Source organism: Triturus cristatus, chromosome 3_1 (genome assembly GCF_964204655.1).
Source record: "Triturus cristatus chromosome 3_1, aTriCri1.1, whole genome shotgun sequence".
NCBI lineage: Eukaryota > Metazoa > Chordata > Amphibia > Caudata > Salamandridae > Triturus > Triturus cristatus.
This window is the reverse complement of record NC_140583.1, coordinates 615,145,524-615,172,193: the sequence shown is the minus strand read 5'-3', so window position 1 is coordinate 615,172,193 and position 26,670 is coordinate 615,145,524. Positions and strand designations below refer to the sequence as shown.

Sequence of the window (26,670 nt, the reverse complement as noted above, 5' to 3'; positions counted from 1 at the left end):
CAGGAAGAGAATTCCATAATCCTGCTGCTAATACTCGAAAGGAGCGCCCTCCCATCCTACTCAGTCTAAACCGTGTATTGACCGCCAGATGGAGAGATTCCGATCTAAGAGACCGCGTAGGAACATAGGAGGAAACAAGCTTAGCGAGGGCTGGAGGAGAGGAAAGCTTCAAGATTTTAAATGTCAGGCAGAGAGCCTTAAATTTAATTCTCTGTCTGACCGGCAGCCAGTGAAGGGAGGTCAAAACTGCAGAGACAGAACACTGTCTAGGGAGGCCAACAATGGCACGCGCCGCGGCATTCTGCACCCTTTGCAATCTAGTAGCCTCCGCCTGATTCACTCCGAGCAGCAGCGCACTCCCATAGTCCAACCGAGAAAGAATGGAGGCTTGGACCACCAGTTGCCGAGTAGGGGGGTCGAAGAATTTGAGGACCGGTCTCAGTCCTCGCAGAATACCATAACAGGTAGCTGCAACCTTCTTCTTGTGGCTGGTAAAAGAGAGTGTAGGATCCAGCCAAACCCCCAAGTTCTTAACTTCGGCAGCTGGGATGGGAGTCACCCCCAATTCTGGAGGCCACCACTGGTCTCCCCAAAGCTCCGCCTGCTTACCTAAGATCAGGACCTCGGTTTTTTTGGCATTTAACTGCAAACAGTTGGTTCGCATCCAATTTGCCACGGTTATGAGTCCTGCACGAAATCTGGGAGCGTTCACCTCGGGGGCACCGCTGAGTGTCACCGCCAGCTGCGTGTCGTCCGCATACGATGTCATGGTTAGACCACATTGTCTGACGACAGCAGCCAGCGGCATCACATATAGGTTGAATAAAGTGGGGCTCAACGCAGAGCCCTGCGGAACCCCCAGCCCGAGTGGATGGAAAGAGGACTGACAAGGTGGAATAGCCACTTTAAAAAACCGGTCCGAAAGGAAAGAGCGAAACCATTGGAGAGCAGTCCCCTCAATTCCCACTCCCTCCAAACGCCGGATCAGAATGTCGTGAGACACCGTGTCAAACGCGGCGCTCAGATCTAACAGGAGGAGCGCAGCTGTCTGCCCAGCATCCAGCACCGTTCGCAAGTGCTCGGTCATAAAGAGCAGTGCAGTTTCGGTGCTGTGTTGTGCACGAAAACCATTCTGGCTCTGGTCAAGAATGTTATTTCGAGAAAGGTGGGCAGACAAGATGGAGTTCACGTGTGCCTCAGTAACCTTGGCGGTCCAGGGCAGGAGGGAGATGGGACGGTAGTTTTCTGGCAATAGGGGGTCAAGGTTAGGCTTCTTTAAAATAGGGCTGACCACTGCCTGCTTCCAGTGAGAAGGGACCACGCCCGATGTGAGTGATAGATTGATCAAATCCAGTAAAGGCTCACGACATAGGGGAGGAAGAAGTCTGAATAGCTCTGGCTTCAGCGGATCTAATGGAGAACCGGATTTAATTTTGAGGCTCAGAGTGTCGAAAACCTCGTCAGACATTACTGGCAGGAAGGACAAGGTTTCGTGAACCGTAGCCATCACATCAGTTTGCTCAGCTCCGGGCACAGATGACGTAAATCCTCGGTAGATCGCCTGCACTTTCTCCACGAAAAAGGATGCCAAACTTTCACAGTGAGAGTCCGTGCAGATTTCCACCGAGGTGGCCCGTTTCCCCATAAGGTCTTTAAGAACTTATGGGGAACCTTAAAGAACCTTAAAAATTAATTTAGAATTGAACAAGTTGCTTTGATTCACAATCAAGGCTTATCCAACCTTGATGAGAAGGCATGGTCAAATGGTTATAAACTTGATTCTATTTCACAAAAATTGACCATTTTTATAAATGATGGTTGGCCTTGCAAAAACAAACTTCCTAAGGCTTTTAAAGCCTTTTGGGAAATCAGACATGAACTTTCTGTTACCAATGGTTCCATTTTCAGTGGTGACAAAGTTATTCCTCCTCTTTCATTGAGAATGAACATTTTTAAACTTTGTCATGAGGAGCACAGTGGCATCGTTAAAACCAAGCAGAGGGTCAAGCAATGGTTTTGGTGGCCGGGCATTGATGTTTTAATTGAGAGAGTTGTTTGCGAATGTTTACCTTGCTGTAATTCTGATAAATCCTTAGTCACTCTGAGACCTAAATTAGGTGAGTCTTTTGTTCCCAACAAACCTTGGCACACTATTGCTATTGACATTATGGGTCCAGTTGGCCTGGAGAAGAAATATGTTATAGCACTCATTGACACTTTTTCTAGGTGGCCTGTCATCAAGGTTGTTAACAAAATTAATTCTGAAGAAATCTTGAAGTTTCTTGACAGAACCTTAATTGAACAAGGTTTAACTGTCCAAGTTATTTCTTACCATGGAGTCCAATTTATGTCTAACTTGACCCAAGAGTATTTTAAAAGAGCTGGCATTAAACACAGGACAACCTCTCTTTACAACCCTTCTGGTAATGGCATGATTGAAAGATTCAATAGAGTTTTAAAGAGTTCTATTCAAATGGCTGTCCAGAACAGTTGTGATAGGAAAGTGCAATTTTTTTAAACAGTGTGGATGTATAGAACTACACCTCTTGAATCTTTGGAAGTATCCCCTTTTGAAGTCATGAGAGGTCGTGGTGCCAGAACCAAGTGCAATCCTAAGTGGTTATTAGAAACTACTGTTCCTGTTGAAGTCATTAGATCTAGGATTGTTGATAAATGTACCAAGAAGCGTATAATCAAAAACATAATTCTAAGGATGTTTATATCCAGGTTGGTTCCTGGGTCAGGGTCAAGAAACCCTGGAAAACTAGTAAGGGTGAAAGTCAATACTTTAAACCTTTAAGAGTTAAGAAAGTCTTAAAAAATGCTGTTCAATTGTCGGATGGTAAAGTTTGGAACCTTAAAAGGATAGCCATTTTTCGCCCTCCTTCAAGTTTGTCTAACAAATGTCCTCCCTTGAAGATTACCCGCTCGCATGATACTCACTCTGAGTGGGACATTACCACAAAGGATGATGTTCCTACCAATTGTGATGGAAATTTTGATAGCACTTCTAATTGTGTTCATATTGATTCTGATTCTTCAGTTGTTGTTTCGAGTGGAGATTGTAATGTGGATTTACCATCTAGTGTAGAGCAAAGCAACATTGAATTACCATCTGGAGGAGATCAAGGATCAAGGAGGAGACCAAGTCAATGCTGATGTTGACTTTCCACGTTGTGACAACAAACATATTAGTTCTAAACCTAAATGGATGTCAGATTATTTTTGTGATGATGTATCTTAATTTATTGTTTGTTTGTTTTATTTTGTCAGGGGGATGGTGTGTTATGTTTTATTGTATGTTATTTTGTATGCCTCGCGCTTATTACCTTGTTCTGTCTCGCGCTTCTCATCTTGTCCTCGCTCCACTCCTCTTCCTCCATCTACCCCCATTGTAGCATCAATCGCGGGACCGCTGTCAGTTTGGCCTGCAAGTCCTTTGTCAAAGGACAGTTGTAGTTGCTTTGCATAATTTTTCCCCATATCTACGGTCTCCAGTGAGCGGCGTGTAAGGCAGGTAGGCGTGCAGGAGCAACAAGTGGCAGTGATCCTCCAGCTGTGATACTGGTAAGCCCAAGGCATATTGCGTCCGCACCAGCCGCGACAACAGGCCTGGAATGACCCCTTAAGTTGCAGCCAATTCTGGTGGGCAATTTGTGTGCTCGCTGCATTGTGGAGCCTGGGCTGTGCTGTGCCTTATTTACCCAGCAGGCGTTGGCGCCAATCTGCCGCTACTCCTCCACTCAGCGCCTGGCTGGAAGTGTGCTTGCACGTTTGTGATAATTATGGGCTTTATTTCGCACCGTCCCGCACCCACATGGTGTTGGGACCCCCCACGTGGGCAGTAACTTCAGTGCTGTATGGGGATTGGCCTTCTCCGCATAGGCCCGATCCCCAGCGTGTGCGGCTCTTTCTTTCAGCAGCGGCCTCTCCCCCGGGCCCTGCCAGCCAGGCGAGTCCGCATTGTGAGCCCCCGCTGAACACCAGGCCACACCTCGCCGCTGGGGACTCGAGACTGCGCAATAGATCCGGCTGGTTCTCCCAACAGCCGCCGCGGCCTCCGGCCCAGCTCTCCACCATCCGGGCTCCGGTGACATGGGGGCACATCAGGAGGATTCTCGGTCGTTACCATGGGCGTCCGCAGGGGGGGGGGGGGCAAGGAGGGGCGCTTGCCCCCCCCCGGAGTGCTCCTCCTTGCCCCCCTTGCGGCCATCCATGCTTTTACGGACGCCTTTTGTCCGTAATTACGGGCCCTGCAGGGAGCAGAGCTGTTCCCTGCCAGAGGCCTCAACTCCCTGATCGGGCGCCTCGCACTCCTCCTTGCAGCCCCTCCCGCCCATTGTCATGCTGTCTGTGGCTGATTATCACAAACAGAATGACAATGGCCAGTTTGAGCTGCGCGCCACAAGCACGAGTGGTTAGGTCTGGACACAAAGACCTCCTTTTAACCAGTGCTTAATTTGCAAAAGCAGAAGTGCCGGTGCCGAAAATGTTTCCAAGGAGGCCATAGCCCACTTCTATCTCTGGTGTGCCCCACCTTCAACACTAGCACTGCCTCAGTCTATCTTCTAACCCTGCTCTGATGTTTGTCCCATAGGTCTTTTCTCTAAGAGTCTATCCTCTCACCTCTCTAATCATTTTCTATCGTCTTTGTCACACCTGGTGTGTTACCTACTTCCCTGTATTTCTGATTTGCCCTCTATTCCTTATGCATTCTACCCATGCCCGTTTTCATCTTCCTTTTTATCCATATTCTGCTTTCTCTCCCCTCGATCTTGGCTCTTTACTTTCACTCTTCTAGCAGTGATTAGCTGTATCTCCGTTTTATCCTTTCTCTGCTCTTTTTTTCTCTCTGCCATGTCCTGTCCTCTACATCCTTTCAATCTATCTTCTCCCTTCTATCACGGTCTGCTGCGCACCATGTCTGCCTTCTCTTTCTCTCTGTATCTGATTTGCTCTCCTCCTTTTCTTCTACTCTGCTGTGTTTTATCCCTCTCTTCTCCTTGTTTCTTTCCCCTCTTTGCTCTTGCTCTCTCTCATCTTTACTAGTGCTCTCAGCCCTGTCTCTAGCCTGTAGATGTCCCTGCTATTTTGTCATTCCTAAAGAAGGGCATGGTGACATGTATTTTAATTCTTTATCTAAACCGACACGAGTGCAAAAAAAAGAAATGCACACCAAAATAAAATGCTTTTTTGCACATATTAATCAGTGCATTGCGGAACAGGCGGCTGCTCCAGCACAGCAGGTTAGGTAACTGCTAGTGCCTCCTGCAATTAGTAGGTCCAGGGGTGACAACGGCATCTGCATCCAATGCTGAGCTTGCTGTGACCCTGACTGCTACAGCACAAGCATTGTCCCCGACCGTAATGCTGCCAATGCCGGTGTGTATGGCTGTGGCGCCTGCTGGACTCACGCGCTGAACAATTAGCATGCTGGGGGGCAGCGCACAAACAGGTGACTCCATGGCGCACAAAAGTTGTGCTCGGCCACAGCCGTATTGAGCACATTGCGGATAGCAGCAATGTAGGGCTGCCATCTATACCACTCTGGTCACGAAGCAATTTGAAAATGCACACTTAATTTAGTTTATTCTTCCTCGCGACCTCACTCCCAAGTTCCAAATGAGCTCTCGGAGCTTCCTTGCCTGAAATCCGTCATGAGCTAGCCCCCACCTACAATTAGCCAATGGGAGGCTCAGGCAATGGCAGGGTGCAACAGACTCGGGGAATCGAACGCAAGCCATTTTTTGACGATGACTTCTTGAATTCGTGACAGGTGTGATGACATCATCACTAACGTGGTGATACACAATCATGCCTGCCTGAACCGGTGTATGCCTGCCTGTGAACACATACCAGCCAGTCACCATGGCAAGGTATGTTATACTTTATATTTTGGAATGGAATAATTAATATTGAGACGACCACCTGCAGGTTCAGAAATCATAGCCCCGGCCCTGTGAAATAAGTTCCGGTGCTGAGCACCGGAAAGCACCGGCTCAAATTAAGCACTGCTTTTAACACAGTGTAGCTTGAGAGCAAGAGGTCTTCTGAATGAAGTTCTGGGGGGGTCGATGCATTATTCTCCCAAGTCAAAAATTAAGGTTGCGCCATAGCCCAGATTTCAGATCCCACCAAAACGTACACAGACTCGTGTCAATAACATATCTATCTGCCAGTATGCACCCTATCATGTCTGGCAGGACATGCTGACCCTGTGTTTCACTGCCTCCTATCCCCCTGCACCCCACTCCCCACTGCCTCATATCCCCCTGTACCCCACTCCCCGCGCTCAGGGCCGGCTCTAGGGCGGTGCGACCGGTGCCACCGCCCCGGGTGCTGACTTTGTGTAGGGGGCGCTAATATGATTTTAAAAGCACCTGCTTCTTTCCTGGACTCCTAGAAATTTTCAGCCACCAATAAAAATGTCTAAATGACTGCAGTGATTAATGCACTTCTTAGAGAGGGAGAGATCAAAGTTTTGTGTAATGGAAGTTTCTACTCATCATAAGGTAGCGCAGAGGGTTACTATGCTTGCTGCAAAGAACGTGCAGCTCACAAAGTGCGTATAATGTAATGTAAATAGGTCAGTGGGTCACACTTTTGTCAGAGAGACCATATTGTTGATAACTCTTTATGAGTTAAAATCCTAATGTGGAACAGTGAGTAAGTAACTGTTATGAAAGATGCATGCAAACTGTAGGGTATGGGCTAGAGCGTTATGATTTCCCCCCAGCTTTTCATTATCCTAATGTGGCAAAATGGGTTAATTTGGGTAGAAATCAATTCTTATTAATAAAGGGAACCCCCCATCCATGGTGCTAGGTTTTAAATTCTAGGTTTCTGATTCTCCTGGCCAAGCCCTCTTAAACTATCCTGCCTACCTGTACGGATGACCTGTGACTCCTACACCTTCTTGTCCTCTCTCTTATGTAACATTTCCTATGCACTGTTTACACACTTATGATTGTTTGTCTCTATGTAATCTGTGTAATGTAAAGTGTTCTGACACCTTACACGGATAGGAGCGGCGCTATAAAATGAATTAAATGCACCTGAGACTGAATGGTTACGGGGGCTTGAGGGGCGCTGTGAAAGGATGGTTATGAAGAACCTGTAGTGGAGGTGGTCATTGGGGGTGCCAAAAAGCATTGTCGCACTGGGCGCCACGAGCGCTTAAGCCGGCCCTGCCCGCGCTTACTGCCTTATATCCCTCTGTACCCCACACCTTGCGCTAACTGCCACAACATATCCCTCTGTACCCCACACCTTGCGCTAACTGCCACAACATATCCCTCTGTACCCCGCACCTTGTGCGCACTGCCACAACATATCCCTCTGTACCCCGCACCTTGTGCACACTGCCACAACATATCCCTCTGTACCCCGCACATCACGCTCACTGCCACATATGCCTCTGTATCCCACTCCTCACACTCACTGCCTGATCGCTTATTTTACCCTGCCATTCATCTTCTACGTGTTCTCTCCCCTTCCACTCGTTCTACCTCTGTTCACCCCTTACTTCTTTTAGTGCCTTACATCTTTCTCAATATCTCTACTTCTTTTCCTCTTCAGTAACATCTGTGGCACATCTCTGCACTTCCATTATATCAACGCACCCCTCTACCTCACCTGTCTACCTCAGTCTTTATTATTCCCTCTTCCTCAGCTGTCTCTACATGTCTATGACACACCTCTCCCTCTCTCTACCTGGCCCCCTCACGTTCTACGACTGCGTTATTCTCCCCTCTCCAGCTTTGATTTACCTGTCGCTGCTCCTGAATCTTTTTCTTCTACACCTCACTTCTTTGTCTACCCTTCACCCCTCGCTACCCTTCTGTTTGCCTTACTACGGTCTTTACCCGACCCACCTTTCAGTGCCTCTTCCCATTTCGCCTCACTCCCTCACAGCGCTCTCCTAGCATGCATCTGTTTCTCCCCTCACCACCATGCCTGTCTCTACCCCTCCTTATCTTTCTAACCAGCCTAACTTTCTACCTTCCTGTTATTCCTGGTAGCGAACCTTTCATTTCACCCCTCCGGTTGTATTACCTATGCATTCAAATTGAGTAGGTCATTGCTGTGCTCCCAACCAGACATCGAGACCCAGTCTCCTAGCCTCTCAACATGCCCAGATATAACAACAAGCATTGGCATAGCCAATTGGTCTCGCCTTTGGGACCTGCTGCAGAACTAAATACTTATACTGCCGGCATCATACTTACCCAGCGTCAAGACGCCTCGGCAAAAGTGAGCTATATACGTTCTTCAGTCAGTGAGTCAGTCATAAGGTCCCAAAGGCGAGACCTATTGGCTATGCCAATGCTTGTTTTTCTCAGGTTGGCCTGAACATTACCCGATCCTGATTGCCATTTTAGCCCCGCCCCCATTGATTAACATTAGCCACGCCCCTTCATTTGCCAGGTTCGCCCCCCCCTGGAAAAATTTCTGCGGATGCCCATGGTCGTTACCACTGATCCCGGCAGGGTCAGCGGGGGACAGAGTGAGCGGCCGAGCCCGCCGCGCAGGGTTTGATGGTGTTGCAGGTCCCAGCGTGGAAGGCCGAACCAGGCCCAGGTCGGCGCGCCTCGGGAGCGGTTCAGGCAGTGCCCCCACAATCAAAGGCGACCGATTCCGGTGCACACTGCCATTAGATGAGTGCTCCTTGTGTTGTGGTGTAACAGCGCAGTTGATGTAACAGATATATGCAGGATTATTAGGCTCTGCCGGCAGAGCCCTCTAAGTGAGCGGCCATCTTGCTGCTCGGCTTTGCCAAACCCCGTGGCCATGTGGTGGTTTAATGTGATAGCTGTGCCTAGTCCAGGTGAGGCACCGAGCAGCACACTGCTTGAGACAGAGTGGTTATGCATCCAAGTACTTATCAGCAAAAACAGAAGAATGAGGAACAAATAAAACCTGAAAGAACTGGAAGTGGAAACAACGTGACGGCAAGGTCCTTCCCCATCTGTGGGTAAAGCAATTCAGACACAACACAAATTGTTATGAGAGGTCCAGTGAGAGCCTCGAAAAAGGGAAAGGTAGGATATGACTAGAACACATTTAACAATTTAAGCTATTTGTACAGTTAATTTATTGTGTAGTAGGGGGAATGCAGCTGGCAGCGAAGTGAAATCCTCACTCTTCATCTCCAGCCGAGTGGTATTATATCGGGCTTACTGCAGTGCCATTTGAGGATTTGGGTGGAGCCAGTGGAGGAAGTGGGTGGAGCCGGGTGAAGTGGGTGTGGCCTCCTACAAACATTTGAGTACCTGCACTTAATAATTTACAAACTAAGCACTGCATATATGGGATTGTATCAAATCTAGTTGGAGACTGTTCTTTGGCTCCATCACTATTTAGAAGGACAATATAAACATATACCAGGGTCTAATTTCCTAAGTATGTGATATGAAGGTTCAATAAAACATTATTAAAATAATAGAAAAAAAAGTAATTTTAAAATAATTTTGCCAGAAACCAGTTCCCCCTTAAAATAATAAAATTAAATATAAGCACTACAGCCAAGCATGTTAAGTACCACATAGAGGGGCGTCTGTTATTGCTTACACAGTCCTATCACCCTCCAAAACAGTTAAGGGCTGTTCCACATGAAACTAGATTCAAACTGTGAACATCCTACTGAACTGCACTTGTAGTATAAAGATTTTTTTATTAAATGCGATAGCATGTTTTTGCTGGCAAAAAAGTAGTAGTGAAAGTGGCGTCTATCGCAGGATTGGGGCACTTTATATGTATCTTACTATTTTTATCCATTTTGGCCATGTTATTTTTAATCAGTGTATTTTAAAAGATTACATTAATTAAAAAAATAACGATATGATGCGACATGACTTCAGACCTAATAACTGTCTGCCGTGGACTGGTTACTAACCAGATGGAAACTGCTGTGATTTGAGGACTTGCAAATTAACTGATGGACTCTTGGTTACTAGCACAGCTGGTTGCCATCTCTAGTATAGCTATGTGTCTATCCCACAAAATTACTTTTAGTGATACAAAAGCATGAACTGCACATGCCACAATTATTTGTGTCTTTTTAAAAGTATCTAATTTTTTCTTAAAAAAAGGGACTTGGAAAGTTAATATTTATATCATCGTTTTAAGGATTAAAAGATGCAGTGGATAAAATATAAATAGGGCAGGACGGGGCATATCTAATCTTGGTAAGAAAATTAATGTGACAATTAAACACGCACAGATGTTTATAGATTAAGACCACGAAAACAGCAGATGTGTGTGCTGAGGCACGGTGTGAGGGAGGGCGTGCAGTTTCCTTGAATGATATGTCTTCATCTCCTCAACCTACAGTTTGCATCAAGCATCCACTGTTCCTCTGGGAAGTTAGTCCTGACCTTGTTTGGATCCTGGCATCACTTTTGTATCTTTTGTTTGTTTTATTTTTCATTCTTAACATACTTTTCCGTAAATGTCGAGATCTGGTATCAAGATACATTTCTAGTTGTCAGTTTAAAGCTAAAAGTACAGAGCGCATCCATTGTAGAAGCAGGGTGTGCAGGGGTCACTTGAGCCTCCTCCTTCCATTGTCTTGCCACATTTATGATCATTGGTGTTTCCGCAGATCCATCTGAGGTGGTGCGCCAGCATGAGGCCCTGGCGGCTGCGCGTCTCCGGATGCAGGAGGAACTGAATGCTCAGGCAGAAAAATACAAAGAACGTCAGAAAGAGGTGAGCTTTTGCTGACCACTGAGTAAGAGTTATTTCTCAGTTAACAATTCACAGTAGATATCTCCCCCCTTACTGTATGTGATGTACACGTACGTTGTGTAAATGTTTAAACTCATTGACTTCCCTATGTGTAAGTTGATCGGAGTGTTTACATTGTGCGTACTGCTGTTGCAGAGTCACTGCATATGGCTGGCAATCTATAACTATTCTTTTTCACTCTCCTGAGCCACTGTGTTCAGTTGCGTCTGATGAATGTATTGGCACCTCGGTTTCATGCACCTGTATGTTGCTAAAGTGAAACTTTATGCGTGCTTCCATTCACAGATCCCAACATCCCAGATGCTTACTCCATTACTTTCTTCTTAAATGAAGAAACCGACCATAAAGCAGAAAATGTTCCAGTATGTGACACTGATGGGATAGAACTGGGATAGTCTTAGTTTTTGTTATTGGTATTTGCTATTTCTCTCACCGACAACTGCCATGAATGTGACCTTTTAACCAGAGTTTTCTTTTTCATTCCATGCCAGTGTTTGCACCTGTGTATTGCATGGAGGGTGTTGCATATGAGGAGAGTTAAATGCCCTGTATGAGGGCCAGAGATGTGCACCCATCTTGTTGCATATTTGATGCCATGGCAAGGTGTGAACTTTTCACAGAGATGCATTTGGAATTTTAAGGTGTCTCACATTTCATGACATGAAAACTTTTTATTAGGTCAATTTTAAGCTAGACCTAATAATGAAATTGTGGAAGAGTAGTTGTATTTAGGAGGACTTTAGAACCATTATGGCGATACCAAAAGTGTTCATGTGGGAGGTGATTAATAAAATATTTCAGGAGGCGAAACAATCATCTAGTCCTTGTGTTTTCTAGATTAGAACTGATTAACAATTTTGGTTGTTTGGACAGAGACCATTGTCTCTTTAAAGTGGAATTTGAAGTATTGAGGTATCTTGGTCTGGAATTGGTACAGTCGGTCTAAGCTGTTATGATCACTACTCTTTTGTTTTTCTTGGAACAGTAGTGCGATTCATTTAAGACCTACGGGTGGAAAGTAGAGGACTCTTAATGGCATGCATGACTGGCAGACTGTGGTCAGAGCTGGGGAAAGAGCGTGCAGCAGAGTGTAGGTTGTGGACATTCAGGTGCTCTAGGCTAGAGCTCGTAGATCAGAGAGTGCATTGAAGGGAGGCTCGCACTTGGAGCATGGATTACAAAACAAAAGTTCCACCTAAGATGTTTGAGGAGGTTGAACATAGACATTAGCGATTTGACCAGTGGTGCCTGGATGAGGGTTGAGTTCAAGTTGAGGCTGAGGTTCTCAAAGTTTAAGGGAAATATCGAAGGGCGCAGCACTGTCAGTTAATGACACACCATACATGTCAGAACTCCAGCCTTGCTTTTGTTTAGTTTAAGAATGCTCTGGATAATCCACTGTATGATTGCAAGAAAGTCGGTTCCTATCCTAGCTTTCAGGTGTCAATCGGAGGATTTTTTGTTTCCTGATGGTGTGCCAAAAGATCTACAGATTTGAAAAGTAGAGATGTAATAGTAGAGCCCTGAGTAACCACAAACTGAGTTGGGCATGGGAAGAGAGATGATTTTTACTTACTTGATGATGACCTGGGAGATCTAGTCTAAAGCAGTATCATGAAAGCAGACCATAGAGAGCTCCAGAAGGAGAGTGGGATAACAGACCATGTCAAGAGTGCCAATTGGTCCAGCAGAATAACCTTGTCGGCCCATTTCCGTCTGCTAGATTTAAGAAGTCATCGTAGATATTATTCGATAAAAGGTTAAACAGCATGCATGAAGACCAAACAAATCATAAGACCAAACAAATCATCATTTGTCACACATAAAATCTCCGTTGAGTCACCAAAGTTCCTTTATTACGAAAATTCTTGCGATTTTCAATATATCATGCATACAAGATTTCGAACAGTACAACCAACACTTTTCAAGGCCAAAGCCTCTTTCTCAAGGCCTACTCATATGTTGGAGTTGCTCTTCTCAAATTCATTAATAAAGTGTAGCGATTTTATTTACTTATTATTTTTTTATTTTGTTTTATTAAGTCCTCTCCACACAAGATGTATCGGAGGTGCGAATCGTATAATCTTTTCTTTCGGTTCTGTGGCTTTGCCCGACGCTGCGGGGATACTGGGGTAGGATAACGCACGTCCTAAGCACGATTGCTGAACGCCCCTCCTGGGACACTGCAGAGGCTTGTTTATTGGGCCTTTTACCGCTCCCCTTGAAAGCAAAACTGCTGCGCCGTTTCGCCAACATGGCATTAATGCTGGCAAAGCGCCTGATAACACAGCGGTGGAAGTCCCGCACACCGCCACGTGTAGAGGCTTGGGGAGAGGAGGTGTTACGTTGGGCGGTGGCGGAGCGAGAGGTGCTGTACCGTGAGGAGACTCGGGGGCTGCGCAAGCGTCTTATCTCACTGGAATGGGCGCATCTGGCTGAACTATTCAAGAGCGAGATGAGGGAGGTGGAGGGGGGGGGGCTGTGGTGACTACCCCCCGGAGTTCCCCCGTATAAGCAGTAGTTCCTGTTGATGGAGGTGGGTCGTTATGGCTGAGAGGGTGTGTATGACTCTTGGTTCTGGGAAGTGGGGTGTTTCGTGTGGATGTGTCCGCTTCCTTTCGGGGGATGGTTGCCGCTTCATGGTGGGGATTTGTTCATCCATTTGGTCCCCCTCTCGTGCTGCATGGACCGGCCTCCTTCCTCCCCCTTCCGTGGGCTTGGGGTGGGGTTGGTCTCTACTCCGGCCCGCCCTTCTTTCCCATACCCCCCCCCCCCCACCCCCCCCAGGGGTATGCTCTGAGTCCCCCAGACTAATATTGTTTTCTGCGTGGCTTGGTTGGGTACGGAGGGTGGGTTCCGGGAGGGTTTGGGGGGTTGTGGGACAGTTGAGCGGACACAGCTCCCCTTGAATACAATAGTTCGTAGGCTAGGAATGTAATGCACAACACTGGGATGAACTGGTGACTTCCCCAGCTGTCTTGGGACATTTTGGAATGTATTGTGGACAACACTATAATGGGTACAGATGGCGCTCAATGCCCAAATTGTAGCCTGTACTTTCTGAATAATCACAGTGTTCAATGTGATGTGTATTGCGATGTACCTCCACATGAAAATCCCAATAAAGTTTGTTTTAAACAAAAAATAAAAAAATAAAAATCTTTTTTTCGGTTGGATTATTTAAAGAATTGTAGGAGTTGATTGACTGTGGGGCACACATTTGTCCATATTTGCCAGAGTTATTGTTAACAAATCGAGGAGACTTTGACGTAATTGGGAAAATGCCAGCTTGAAATAAGATAGTCAGAATGATCCCAGACATGGAGTTTAATTTATATAAAGCTGGGTGGTGCCAGAAGTAGTTTTTCGCAAAGAGCGATTGAGGTCTTGGAATTTCAAAGGTGAAAGCAGAGAGACTGTACTTGATGTTGACCTAGAAGAGAAGTCCAGTAAAAATGCTGGAATGGAAGGTGGGTGACGGATCAAGATAGCAAGGTAAGATGAACCATTTCCCTAAATGGTTTGCATGAGAGTTAGCGCACTGCTGATGAGAACTGTTTTTTTTGTTGTTTTTTTTTTTTATTAGTATGCCAATGAGTTGTATATTTAAAGATTATCTTCAAGAGTTCCTAAGTGCCAAGTGGCCTAAGCGAGGCGGCATAAGCAGTAACTCTTGGCTTTCTATAATATTTGTCTATAAATACCATGGCTTTATCCAAGGGATCTGTCATGTGTCTTCTCTCGCACTCCCAAGTATCGATTTACTTCTTTGATGGTTGCCCACACTTTGGTAAATAATCTGGCTGATCTGGATTTCCAAGAATAGTGAGGTCTGTAATTGGGCCTAGGTTTTGAAGCCATTCGAAAGCCAATGTACAAAGCTTATAATGGAGGTAGGTATGCCGATGACCTTATCCAGAGGTGAAGAGGTGGACCCTAAGGCCTTTGTGGAGATGATTTCTTACAGGAATTAGCATATTTGCAAAAAATCATAATTTATATTCATTTTCACTCAGCCAAGGTGGGCGGAAGAATGCTATAGCGTGCCAATTACTAAAAGGAAGGTGGGTATAGCTTTACCACACCTATGATCAATGGTCTACAAAAGAAGTTGTAAAGGTTAGGACTAGATCATTGGGTAAGTCCGAGGGCAAGATAATATAGTTGCAGTGCTTCCAATTTGGAAAGTAGGATTTTACTCTAGTGATGTTCTAGCACCATCAAATCAAGTGCTGAAGTCCTTGAGTACAGACTCTTTAGGATGCTTCAGGATCACGGATGAAATTAATTTTGCTGATTTTTCTTGCATAGACGTTGTGTGGTGAAGAACAAAACAAAAGAAAAGAGTGCAGCTTTCTATGAGGAGGTTTCTCTTGACTAGCAGGGATTTGCATACTGGTTCCTCGACCTGGCATTGATGCAGATTCGCTTGAGCCCTTCACTTGGGAGGTTTGGAAGAAATGGTGATGTTAGACCTGGGAGGGTGGTGGAAGATCACAAGTGACTGGTTCGTGAGAAGGGAAGGAAAAGTCGAGACTTAGTGGGTGAATAGAGGAAAATAAGGAGAGGGAATTAATGGGAAGCTAGATTCTTAAAAGGAATACATGAGGCGTATGTAGAAAACCGCGGAAAGCATGAGAAGAAGGGGCGTTGGTAAGGTGAACGAGCGTGATTTACTTCATGCTGAGCAGATTCATGCTGGGCAGATTCAGAACTGTCAAGAGTCCTGTGTGGGGAGCAGCAAACGCTTTTAAATACAGATTTGTGCTTCATCTAACCCCAGAGCGATTCAGAGTGATACTTCAAGTGAAGGCATGTTTTAAAAATGTGTGTAAAAGTAACTATTAAAAATCCAGTCTGTATGAAGGAAAATCTGTTGAAGGCAAAAATAAGAAATAATAAGAAAATTCATTAAAACAAACCTGACAAGAAAAAAGAGTGCGCTGAGCAGAGGTTTTGTATTCCATTGTGGGAGTCATGGTGTGCCGGGTATTGCCTGGGGTATGCCGAGCATGACTGGTTTGTAGCCCCCATTGTAGACAGTGCTTGAGCTGTGTTTTCAGATTGTGGAAACCACTACAGAGAGTTAGGCGATCATGGCTAAGAGTTTACTGTGTTTAAAGGTGGATACTGTGTTTAAACATTGCTCGCTGTAAGATTACTGGGAATGCAGTTACCAAAAGCCCGGTAATCTACCAGAAAAATAGCTTACTTTCTAGCACCATTGTAGGAAAAAAATTTGAATGGGGGAATGGTTTGGTAGTAATAGGAAGGCGGGGGAAGAGTGTGAAGAAGTCGGAAGATGTTGTGGGTGAATGTAAGAAGAATGGTAGGGGGAAGGGGTCTGCTGAGGAGAGAGGGGTAGGTGTGCAGGGCACAAGTCGAGGGTACACGCGGGTAGACGGCGTCTACCCACTCTTTTCACAAGGTCGATGCAGTCTACCCTGCCAAGTAGTTGGACACCACAGAAATATGCTGAACTTGTCCCAGTATAATTTTCAAACACCGGGACCCATTCTGCAGCGCCTGCACGTTGTCTTCGTTTGGTCCGAGCAGCAGCTTGCAGGTGGCAAGGGTGCTTTTTTTAATTTTGAAATTACAGATGGGCCCATAAGAAATGTCGAGGTTAAGGGACCATCAGGCCTCCTTTTGTTTTAGTATCCTCGCTGGTAGCCTCACGCCTAAATGCAATGGAGGGGAAACAAAGGCATACAGCTTGCTATTATGTCGCCTCACTTAAGAGAAGCATGCTTTTGGATTTGGTCAGTCCCTGTATATAAGAGATATGCAAGCACTGTAAGAATGGCAGATGTGTTGGTCTATGCCAGTATTTACACAAATAACAATTTAAATACTACTATTTTGTTTTATTTGTTTTATAGCGCTACTCATCCCAATTCAGGATGTCAGAGTGCTTTACATCACACGTTTACATTGATAAATCATGTGTGTAAATCAATGTACAGGATGTGTTGCATAAGACATTGGGGGTTACAAGGTGTAGGAGCCATGTGTCTCCATAGCTCACTGTGCTATATTAGAAGGATTACAATTTATGGATTGCAAGTAAAGTATCTGCGTGTTAAAAGCAGCAACCCATTTACCCATTTACAGAAAGTAAGTCTCATCTGTGTGTCACATAATGTGCGTTGCAAGAGACATTAATCCTCTATGCTACTTTAATTCAAAACTGGGACTAGATGAAACACCGATCTCTCCAAGAAATAGTTAACTTATCATTATTATTATTCCCTGAGATTTCCTGGGCACACAAAGATTCCTGCAGCAGGCGCCGTAGCCCCATACGATATTTTAAAATGCAGACTTTACAACCAATTAAGCAGAACAGATTTACTGCCACGTTTCTCATGATTGCCAATTTCTTTGCGGCAGGGTTTTCAAAAATAAATATATAAGTTGAGGCCCAGATTCTACCTCAGGTTGTGCCACTTTTTTTGGCACAACTCCGACACAAAATCTCACTTGTTAAATATTGCAATGTGTTCAAATGTACTGCGAGTCAGTCAAATCACTTTATTTTGCCAGTTACTAAAAACAGCATAAAAAGTAATCAAGATATACACTTAGAACAATACTAAAAAAGAAGTTGCGCTAAAATGTATAAAACAGTTCAAACAGGACTGAATTTTCTGTTCGATGTTACAGATGGAGCTTATGTCTCTTTAAAGCATGTTGAAAAAACAGAAACAAGCAGTAACAAGTAAGCGGGTCAGCAAACTGTTTTAAAAAACATAAAGGGCTAATCAACGCTTTTCAACACCCAGCTCATCCTATCACTCATGACGAATTCCGAAGTAACTAGACTACTTCCGGGAAGGAATGAAGAACGTGGCAGCCTGGATGAAGGACAGCTGCCTGAAACTCCAGTTGGAGAAGACCGAAGTCCTCATCCTCGGACCCTGCACCTCCGCCTGGGACAACACCTAGTGGCCCTCCGCCCTCGGTAACCCACCAACCCCTACAGACCACGCTCGAACCTCGGAATCATGCTTGACTCCTCCCTCTCCATGACCCGCCAGATCAACGCAGTCGCATCCACCAGTTTCAACTGCCTTCGCATCCTCCAAGACCTTCAAATGGACCCCCCCCCCCTTTCCAGAATGCAGAAAGACAGTCATCCACGCACTCCTAACCAGCAGACTGGACTTCGGCAACGCCCTCTACGGTGGAGTGAACAGAACTCTTCTACACAAACTCCAAACCATCCAAAACGCTGCAGTGAGACTCGTCCTCGGGGCACTACATCACGAGCACATGACCCAACACCTACGAGGCCTCCACTGGCTACCCGTCGAGAAGTGGATCACCTTCAAACTCCTCACCCACGCCTACAAATCCCTCAACAACATCAGACCCAAATACCTCAACTATAGAGTATCATTCCACGTACCTAAGAGGAACCTCCGCTCCACTGACCTCGCCCTGGCAGAGGTCCCCCGCATTCGCGGCACAGAACCGGCGGGAGAGCCTTCTCCCTCATCGCAGCCAAGACCTGGAACGAGCTCCCTGTGAACATCAGACGCTCCCCGACCCTGCAACGGTCAAGAAGGACCTCAAGACCTGGCAATTCGACTGAGCCAGAGCCGTCCCGTCCCCCCCCCCCCCCCCCCCCCCCCCCCCCCCCAGCACCTAGAGACCCTCACGGGTGAGTAGCGCGCTCTACAAACCCTGATTGATTGATTGATTGATTGATTGATCGACATTGCCTCAGGCCATATATGTGCAAGATTGGGCAAATAAATCTTTCTCTCTGCACTATAGAATTTACAAAAAAATAAGTGGAGATCACATTGAATAGATGAAAAATCAGATGGGCAAGGGGGCAGAGCATTCAAGATGTATATATTCGGAGGGTGTCCGAGCATCAGGGGTATGTAAGTCCGAGCATCAGGGGTATATAAGTCCGAGCATCAGGGGTATATAAAAGTACTCTGTAGTAATTACACGAGGCAGAACGTAGTAAACTGCAAGTCTTTAATAATACGAACTCCTACGGGCACAACCGCTTGCTTGTTGCTGTTACAGTAATCAATATAACCGTCATCGCCAACTGTCAAACTGTCCGCACCCCCACGTCACGGAGGGCAGCGCGAGACATTCTAAGTACGCCTCGCGCTCTAGCAGCGCGAGGCAAAGCAGGCCTCTACATATCTCCCTTCCTTAGAAAAAAGAGAAGCAGAGAGAGAGCAGCGATAAGGAGGAAAAGGACATAGAAGAAAATGAAAGTAGAAAGGAAAAGAAAAGAAAACCCGCAAGAGAGTGGGAGAGAGAGAGAGAGAGAGAGAGAGAGAGAGAGAGAGAGAGAAAGGGAGAGAGAGAGAGAGAGAGAGAACAAGTGCATAAGAAACACAAACATCATTGACGGTATCTAACCGGAATATTAACTGTTCTGGTACTCCTCCTGACAGTGGCGTGGCTGGGAGGAGAATTCGGGACATCAGGTTTACCGTGAGAGATCTTAAGAGAGGCCTCACTTCTCGACCTGGGATACTTGACATCATTGAGCATATTTTTAACTTTCGCCACCTTGTTACTATTCCACCAGTCTTTTCCATTTACTCGAACAGCATTACCACACACTTTATCCACCACTACAATTTCCCCATACTTGGCTTCACCTTTCCTTACAAAGCCTGGTTTCTTTATTCTGATCCTGTCTCCCACAGTAAATTCTCTGGTCTTAACACGCTTCCTTTCATCAAAGTACTCCTTTTGTTTGACCTGGACTTCAGCAGACTTGGACCTCACTTTTTCATCCAATTCTTGGGGAGAAGAATACGATTTATTCCATTTAGACATCCAAGCCGGTCTAAACTCGGTACATGGTTTCCTACCTCTCAGTAGTTCAAAGGGGGACACCCCAGTAGACGAATGGGGGGTGGTTCTATAAAACCACAACATAGTCCTAACACTATGGGGAACATCTTTGTGGTGGGCGAGAGCCCATTTGACACAATCACCTATGACTCTGTTTAGTCTCTCCACCAAGCCATTGGTTTGGGGATGATAGAGAGAACTACGGTGATGAATGATGGCAGATTCTCTAAGAAACTCTTGTACCTCAGATGATACGAATTGTACCCCGTTATCTGAGATTAAAGTTTGAGGAAACCCTTCTCTCATAAATGTATCCCTTAAAAAGTCAATGATTTCTTGGGAATCAACCTTAGAGACAAACTTGGCCTCGGGCCACTTAGTGTAGTAGTCCACCATGACAATGGCGAATTTGCACTGATGGGGAAGGCTGTGGAAGGGACCTAGGACATCTATGCCGAGTTTCTCCCACGGGCCACCCGGGAGAGGAATGGGAGTGAGGGGGGGACAACTAGTGTGGAAACTTTTGTCACTTGACGCACACACGGTGCAATCTTGCACCATTTCCTCAATGTCTCTATCCATTTTGGGCCACCAAAAGTACTCTCTTACTCTACGCTTGGTTAATGTGGCACCCAGGTGCCCCTCATGTGCTTTGGTGAGAAGAGTGGGTCTGATGTCCACAGGTGGAACAAGTTTCTCTAACCTGAAGACCAGACCATCCTCTATCGAGAGTTCATCACACACCTTGACATAGGGTTGTAACCAGACATCTACATTCCTTTCCCTGGGCCACCCTTGGGAAATATATTTCATCAGTTTTATAAAGACTTCGTCTCCAGCTAACGCCTCCCTCCATTTTTGCTGATCAATAGTACAAACATTACTAAGTTCAACACTGGCTATAATACAATCCTCCTTCTCATCAAAACAGCATTCATCTACGCCTTGTATGTCCTGACTCGTATTAGCAGGCAAGCGTGACAGTGCGTCCGCTCTTACATTTTTTCCCCCAGCAATATGTACAATTTCAAAGTTGTATTGTAAGAGTTTGGAGGCTAGGCGTGCGATACGGGGAGTGGCCCCCCGGCTGTTGGTGCACCCTAAAATCGCCACTAATGGTTTGTGGTCCGTTTGCAGAATGAATTTCTGTCCCCACAAATAGTTTTTAAACTTTTCAATGCCCCACCAACATGCTAGAAGCTCCTTTTCAATGACCGAATAGTGAGTTTCAGCCTCTCTTAATACTCTGGATGCAAACCCAACAGTGTGTTCCTCTTTGTCAACCATCTGTGTCAGCACAGCGCCCAGACCATAACTGCTGGCATCAACGGTTAGCGTACACTGGACCCCTTGTACGAACGGCTTCAAGGCTTTGACCGTGCTGAGTTGTTCCTTGATCCAGTCAAAGGCGGCCTTGCATTCGTCATCCCACACAAATTCATTTCTGTCTTGGAGCAACTTTGAAATGGGACGAATTTTTGTAGCGTAGTCTTGAATAAAGCGGGCATAAAATTCTGTGAGACCTAACAGAGACTTGACACCAGCTTTGTCTTTGGGAGCGGAAGCATCAACAATGGCTTGAACCAAACTCGGTTTAGGCATGACACCCTCACTCGATATAGTGTGACCCAGATAATCCATCTTGTCTTTAGAGAATTCACACTTGTCCCTTTTTAGGACCACCCCATGTTCCTGAAATATGGACAGGATCTTGTTTAACGCAATGTCGTGTTCTTGTTGGTCTCTCGCGAACAACAGGATGTCATCCTGGAATATAGCAACATTCTTTATTCCCTTCAGTAGGTTAACCATGACCCTCTGAAACACAGAGGCTGCTGAGGCCAACCCAAAGGGCATGCGACAAAACTGGAACAGTCCTGCAGGGGAGTTGAACGCTGTAAAATGGCGTGAATCCCTGTCCAGTTCAATTTGGTGATACGCCGAGGCCAGGTCGAGTTTGGTGAAAACCTTGGCACCTTCGACTACACCCAGCATTTCCGAAATGTTCGGTAGGGGATGCGAATCCACCCAGATGACCTTGTTTAAATTGCGCAAATCGATGCAGATCCTGAGATCATTATTTTTCTTCCTTGCAACGACCAATGCTGAAGACCAGTCAGACGACTCTATGGGTTCAATAACCCCTCTTTTTTGCATTGACAAAAGTTCTTTCTCCAGGTCTCCTCTGATACTGAAAGGGATACTCCTTATTTTGTGTTTTACAGGTACTGCATCATTCTTTATCTTGATCTTGTGTTTGAATCCTTTGATTTTCCCCAATTCACCTGAAAACACTCTGGGATATTTATTGAGTAGTTCCTCGACCTGTGTTTGGTCCCGAACCACTAGAATCTGTTCCTTGGCTCCAGGGCACAGCATCATACTGAACAGACCTTGGTGGAACCATCCTAATATGTCTAGTCCATTGACAGCGACATATACTTTTCCGTAAATGTGTCTGTTCTTGAAGATCAAGATGTCCTCAAAGTACCCCATCAATTCTATACTTCTCCCTTCATAGGATACAGGCTCACGGTCTGGCGGTAGCAGAGGTCTGTTACCCCACTTTCTCCTGAACAAAGATTCACTGATCATAGTGATCCTCGCCCCAGAATCTACGAGCAGCCTTACACTCTCTTCCCCTACCCCGATGATGGCATAGGGATCGACACAGTCATCAGGGTTACCACTTTTTATGTCCCCTTCCCTGACAACCACTACCATGTCCTTAAGTTCGCACAGGGTGTCGTCACTGTCACTCCCACTAGCATCCATGGCACATGCTACAGGTTCTTTCTTATATTTGTGGCTTTGACATACTTTGTCGAAATGTCCCAATTTCCCACATTTGCGACAGGTTGCATTTCTCGCAGGACATGGTCTACCATTTTTCACATGGGAGGGATATCCACACCTGTAACATAAATCTGTCCTTTTGAAGAAATTATTTTGTTGATAATCCTTTTTTCTTTCATGCTTTTTAAAGCGGACAGGGGTAACAACTTCAATACTTTTACTTTCCAGTTCCTTTATGGAAGTTTGTGACGTTTCAATGCTTTTCGCTATGCGAATAGATTCATCCAGTGAGGGATTTTCCAAAGATAAAAGTTTTTGTCTTATAGTTTTGTCCAGACACTTCCCTATAAACTGATCACGAATCAACTGTTCACTGAAATTTTCAAATTCGCATTCTGCCACTAACTTCCTCAAAGCAGTAATGTATGTGTCTACATCTTCCTCACTTTTCTGCATTCTTTTAAAAAATTTGTGTCTAGACACCACCACACTGGGTTGCTTATCAAATCTGGCTTTTAATTTTTTCACTGTGTCTTTGTATTCATCATTTTCTTCATCTTCTTCCCCTACTACATCCGGTAAATGTTTAAGGGTTTCTCTCCCTTCATACCCCAAGGAATGGAGTAGTAAAAACTTTTTCCTTTCAGCCCTGAACCTATGTGCTCCTATAGCACCCAAGTAATTTTCAAATGCGTCAAACCATTTCCTCCAAGGCACAGGAGGTTCACCGGGTGTGTCCAGAAAAGGAGAAGGTGGAAGAATGGACTGCATCATGAGAATTTTCCTCGTTCTAAGCAAGTCACAACTTATGAAATAGCCTCTGTGACCCCCACACAGAAGATGAGGAGAGAAATAATGTTTATATGATTGTGCAACTTAAGGTCGTGCCCTCATAACGTCGTTTTTGCCAAATGTAGATAACCCTTATACTTTGCTCCAAAACGTATGTTATGCTGCCCAGGGTTTTTCAGTCCACGATGACTTTTTCATGCTAATGTTACTCAAAATTGGCCCAAATGTGCCTGTCGCTTTAAGAGCTGGGCGGGGTTACCACAACAACAGAGACGCGCGAAACGCCTCTGGTAGCACGTTCCCTCACCTCAGCTCGTAACGAACAGTAACCGGAGACGTCAGGAGGCAGGCGGTCACAGCTCCGTGAAAGGCTGAGGCAGGGAACCTTCACCGATCGTCGAATGAGGAGTGCGCCAGGCATCCAACACTTCAGGTACTGTAACCGGAGTATGCTGTGGGTTCTGTAGGAGTCGTCCTCGTCGCCAGTAAATCGTGTAGTAATTACACGAGGCAGAACGTAGTAAACTGCAAGTCTTTAATAATACGAACTCCTACGGGCACAACCGCTTGCTTGTTGCTGTTACAGTAATCAATATAACCGTCATCGCCAACTGTCAAACTGTCCGCACCCCCACGTCACGGAGGGCAGCGCGAGACATTCTAAGTACGCCTCGCGCTCTAGCAGCGCGAGGCAAAGCAGGCCTCTACATACTCGTATTAGACCGGCTAAAAATATGTGAGGTTTTAAGATCTGATGTCACTTCTTGTGATGTCACTTTCTGTGAGGTCATGGGTTGTGATGCCACATGCATTGTCACGTGCTGTGATGTCACTTGCATACTGCCTAACTGGTTAGTCTCCCAACTTCTTTTTTAAGTACTTCTGCCCTGGAGGTGTGTATAGGGGGAGTTGTAAAGAGGGAACCGTGGGACTTTACGTGAAACTGGGGCGGTGAGAGGACACACAAGTATGAAGTCAGTGGGGTAAGGACAGAGTGTGCTGCTAAAGATACTTGACCACTCTGTGGCACTATCCTTGCCCCAGTTGATGACTTGCTGACATGATTGGTATAGGAACTTGTAATGCCCAACCCCAGACGCCATACTTCTTTAAAGCCCACCCAGATGGGAACTGAAGGGGGCGATGAGAATTGCACAGCCCTCAGCTCATTAGCCCAGAGCTGGTCAGCCCTATATGATGCCAGTTTTAGTACTATTGCGTAAAACGAAGAAGGGCTACGAGCAACGGTGCTTTTTTCACATTTTCTTTTCCAAGGCAACTTTTCTGGTCGACTCTTAACTGAAGGGCATTTTACTGAAAAACGGAGTAGCCAATGGACATTGCCACACCAGTTTTTCCCCTTCTAATAATAGTGCTGCTGTGGCACTGTTTGCTAGACGTTAAGACCGTCTTGCCATCAATCTGGATGCCTTTTGAACGCTTCCCAACAGTAGCAATGCTCCTGATTGGGTGCCTAATTTACACCCTAACATCAGATTATACTCCCAACAAAAAACTATTGTGAGTAATGATACTTCCAGCAAAAACATGGGAAGTACTGGTTTTGTAGAAAGGAAAGTGTCTAGGTCGGCCCTATCAGGCAGGGAGAAAACACCGAGTGGAAATGGTATTGGCAGCACCATACAATAAAGGCCGTATCCGGAGAGGGCCTAGGAAGTAAAAATATATTGTTTAATTAACGTGAATTACTAGCTACAAATAATATAGTTTACTAGAAATATACCAGTGTTTTAAAATAAAATTGTATTCCCCGGCCAAATAATATCGACTAATAAAATGAGAAGAAAGGCTCTCCCTTTTGCTTAGCAACTAAAACAAGCTTTAGTCGCATGCGCCATTCTTGTGGCATCCGCCTTGGAATGTGGTGCACCTGGTATTTCCACAAAGGGAAAATCAACAGAAGATTAAAATACCATGACGTCTCACAGTAACCTGTTAGTCACCTCCTGTAATTCCACTCCACCCCACCCCCTCCGTTTGTGCAGGGATTCCACTGTGTCTGAGCTCAGTGGTACGTGTGGCATACCAGCGCGTCATGCCTTTCGGCTTTACCACCGAATACATAGAAGTGTTAGTTTTGTGATCAACACGTAGATTAAATGCCCTCGATAAATGAAAAAAGTATTACATTTTTCAAGCACTGGGACAAATTATTGCTTTTAACAAAATAGCTTTATTTTTTGTACAAAGATGACCCTGTGACAGAAGTTCTAGATCCTGGATGTTGTGCTTGAGATGGACAAACTGCCCTGAGAACTTTTACTTCCCATTCTCCAACCTTCTCTTACTTACTTTTTAGCCAACAACAGTTTGCATCCAGGACATCTTAGGCATGGGCAAGCTGGGTTCAGGCCCGGGACGCCAAATATTCTGAGTGGCATAGCAGGAGCTGCCTGAATTAATGTCATACAAACAGCAGCTCGTCCTTCCCACTTGGTCTCCACCAGGTCCTGTTAAAGAACTTTGTAATCAGCCCTAATGTACATCAGCATCATTGTTAGCACCCCATCAACCCCCTGCAAAAGCACCTAATTTTCTTTCCGCCCAGGGTGCTGTTCCGGTCAATCCGATTTAGGGCTAGTCCTGATCCTGGGACTTTTAGATTCTTATTATCCATTTATTTTTCGGGACTTCAGTCTCCCAGTATGCTTTAACAGGACTGGGCAAAGGATTTCATAGATGGAATGGAGAATAGTTATGGAACAGGATCGAAAATGGTGTATTTGCTGTGCTTCACACGTTGGATGCGGGTGGACAGTCACATAATTCAGCCTTGAAAGTGTGTTAAAATGGGTGCTCAGCCAGTACAGAGAATGAAAGTTCTATTGGGGGTTGAAGAGAATACGTTGGATGGTGGGGTTGCAGTCCAACCCATGAGTTGTGAGAATTGAAGGGTGAGAGTGAGATTTGAAAGGTGATTGCAAGAAGGGTACTGCCCAACACTGCGTACCCTAATCCACTCCCCAGCAGGTGGCAGAGGCTGGGGGTCCTGTATAGATTGGTTAGGACCACTACTGTTCTAGAGGGCTCATGTGGCGTAGACATTTTGGTCCGTGGTGTCCAAAGTCCTTGCCCGCATCGTGATATAGGTAGGGCATGTCTGTCTTATTCCCTAGATCTACACATATTGTAAGCCAAAATAGAAATGTGAGTGGAAAGTTGCTAGCATAAAAAAGATATTTGCAGTCTTTTATTCTTGTGTTCAGATTTATAGGCGTGTTGAGCTTCCTACGTAGCAAAGTAATTTTTACACCTAAAGCTATTGGTCGTAAATTGCTGCACAAAAAGATGCATCATTTGTTGTTTGGTGCTAAATTCTAGTATTCTGCCTCTCAAATTACAGGTCAGCACAGGATGCTGGGCTTCATTCAAGAGTCTTTGTGCAAATTTTTGCCCTTTAAATGTCCAGCTCTTTCACACTCTGAGTGCTAAACCCTCTTATGACGGTATTACATGTTTTATTCAATCCTCCGT

At 45.5% G+C, this 26,670-nt stretch overlaps 1 protein-coding gene across 1 annotated transcript in view; it reads left to right on the top strand.

Annotated features, from left to right (window-relative positions):
• Window positions 1–26,670, top strand: part of SELENOS (selenoprotein S) — a 136,841-nt gene that overhangs the window by 66,063 nt on the left and 44,108 nt on the right. Inside the window, exon 3 of the mRNA XM_085644546.1 lies at window positions 10,604–10,710. Within this exon, the coding sequence (XP_085500672.1) occupies window positions 10,604–10,710 (107 nt within the window). The remainder of the gene's footprint in view (window positions 1–10,603; window positions 10,711–26,670) is intronic.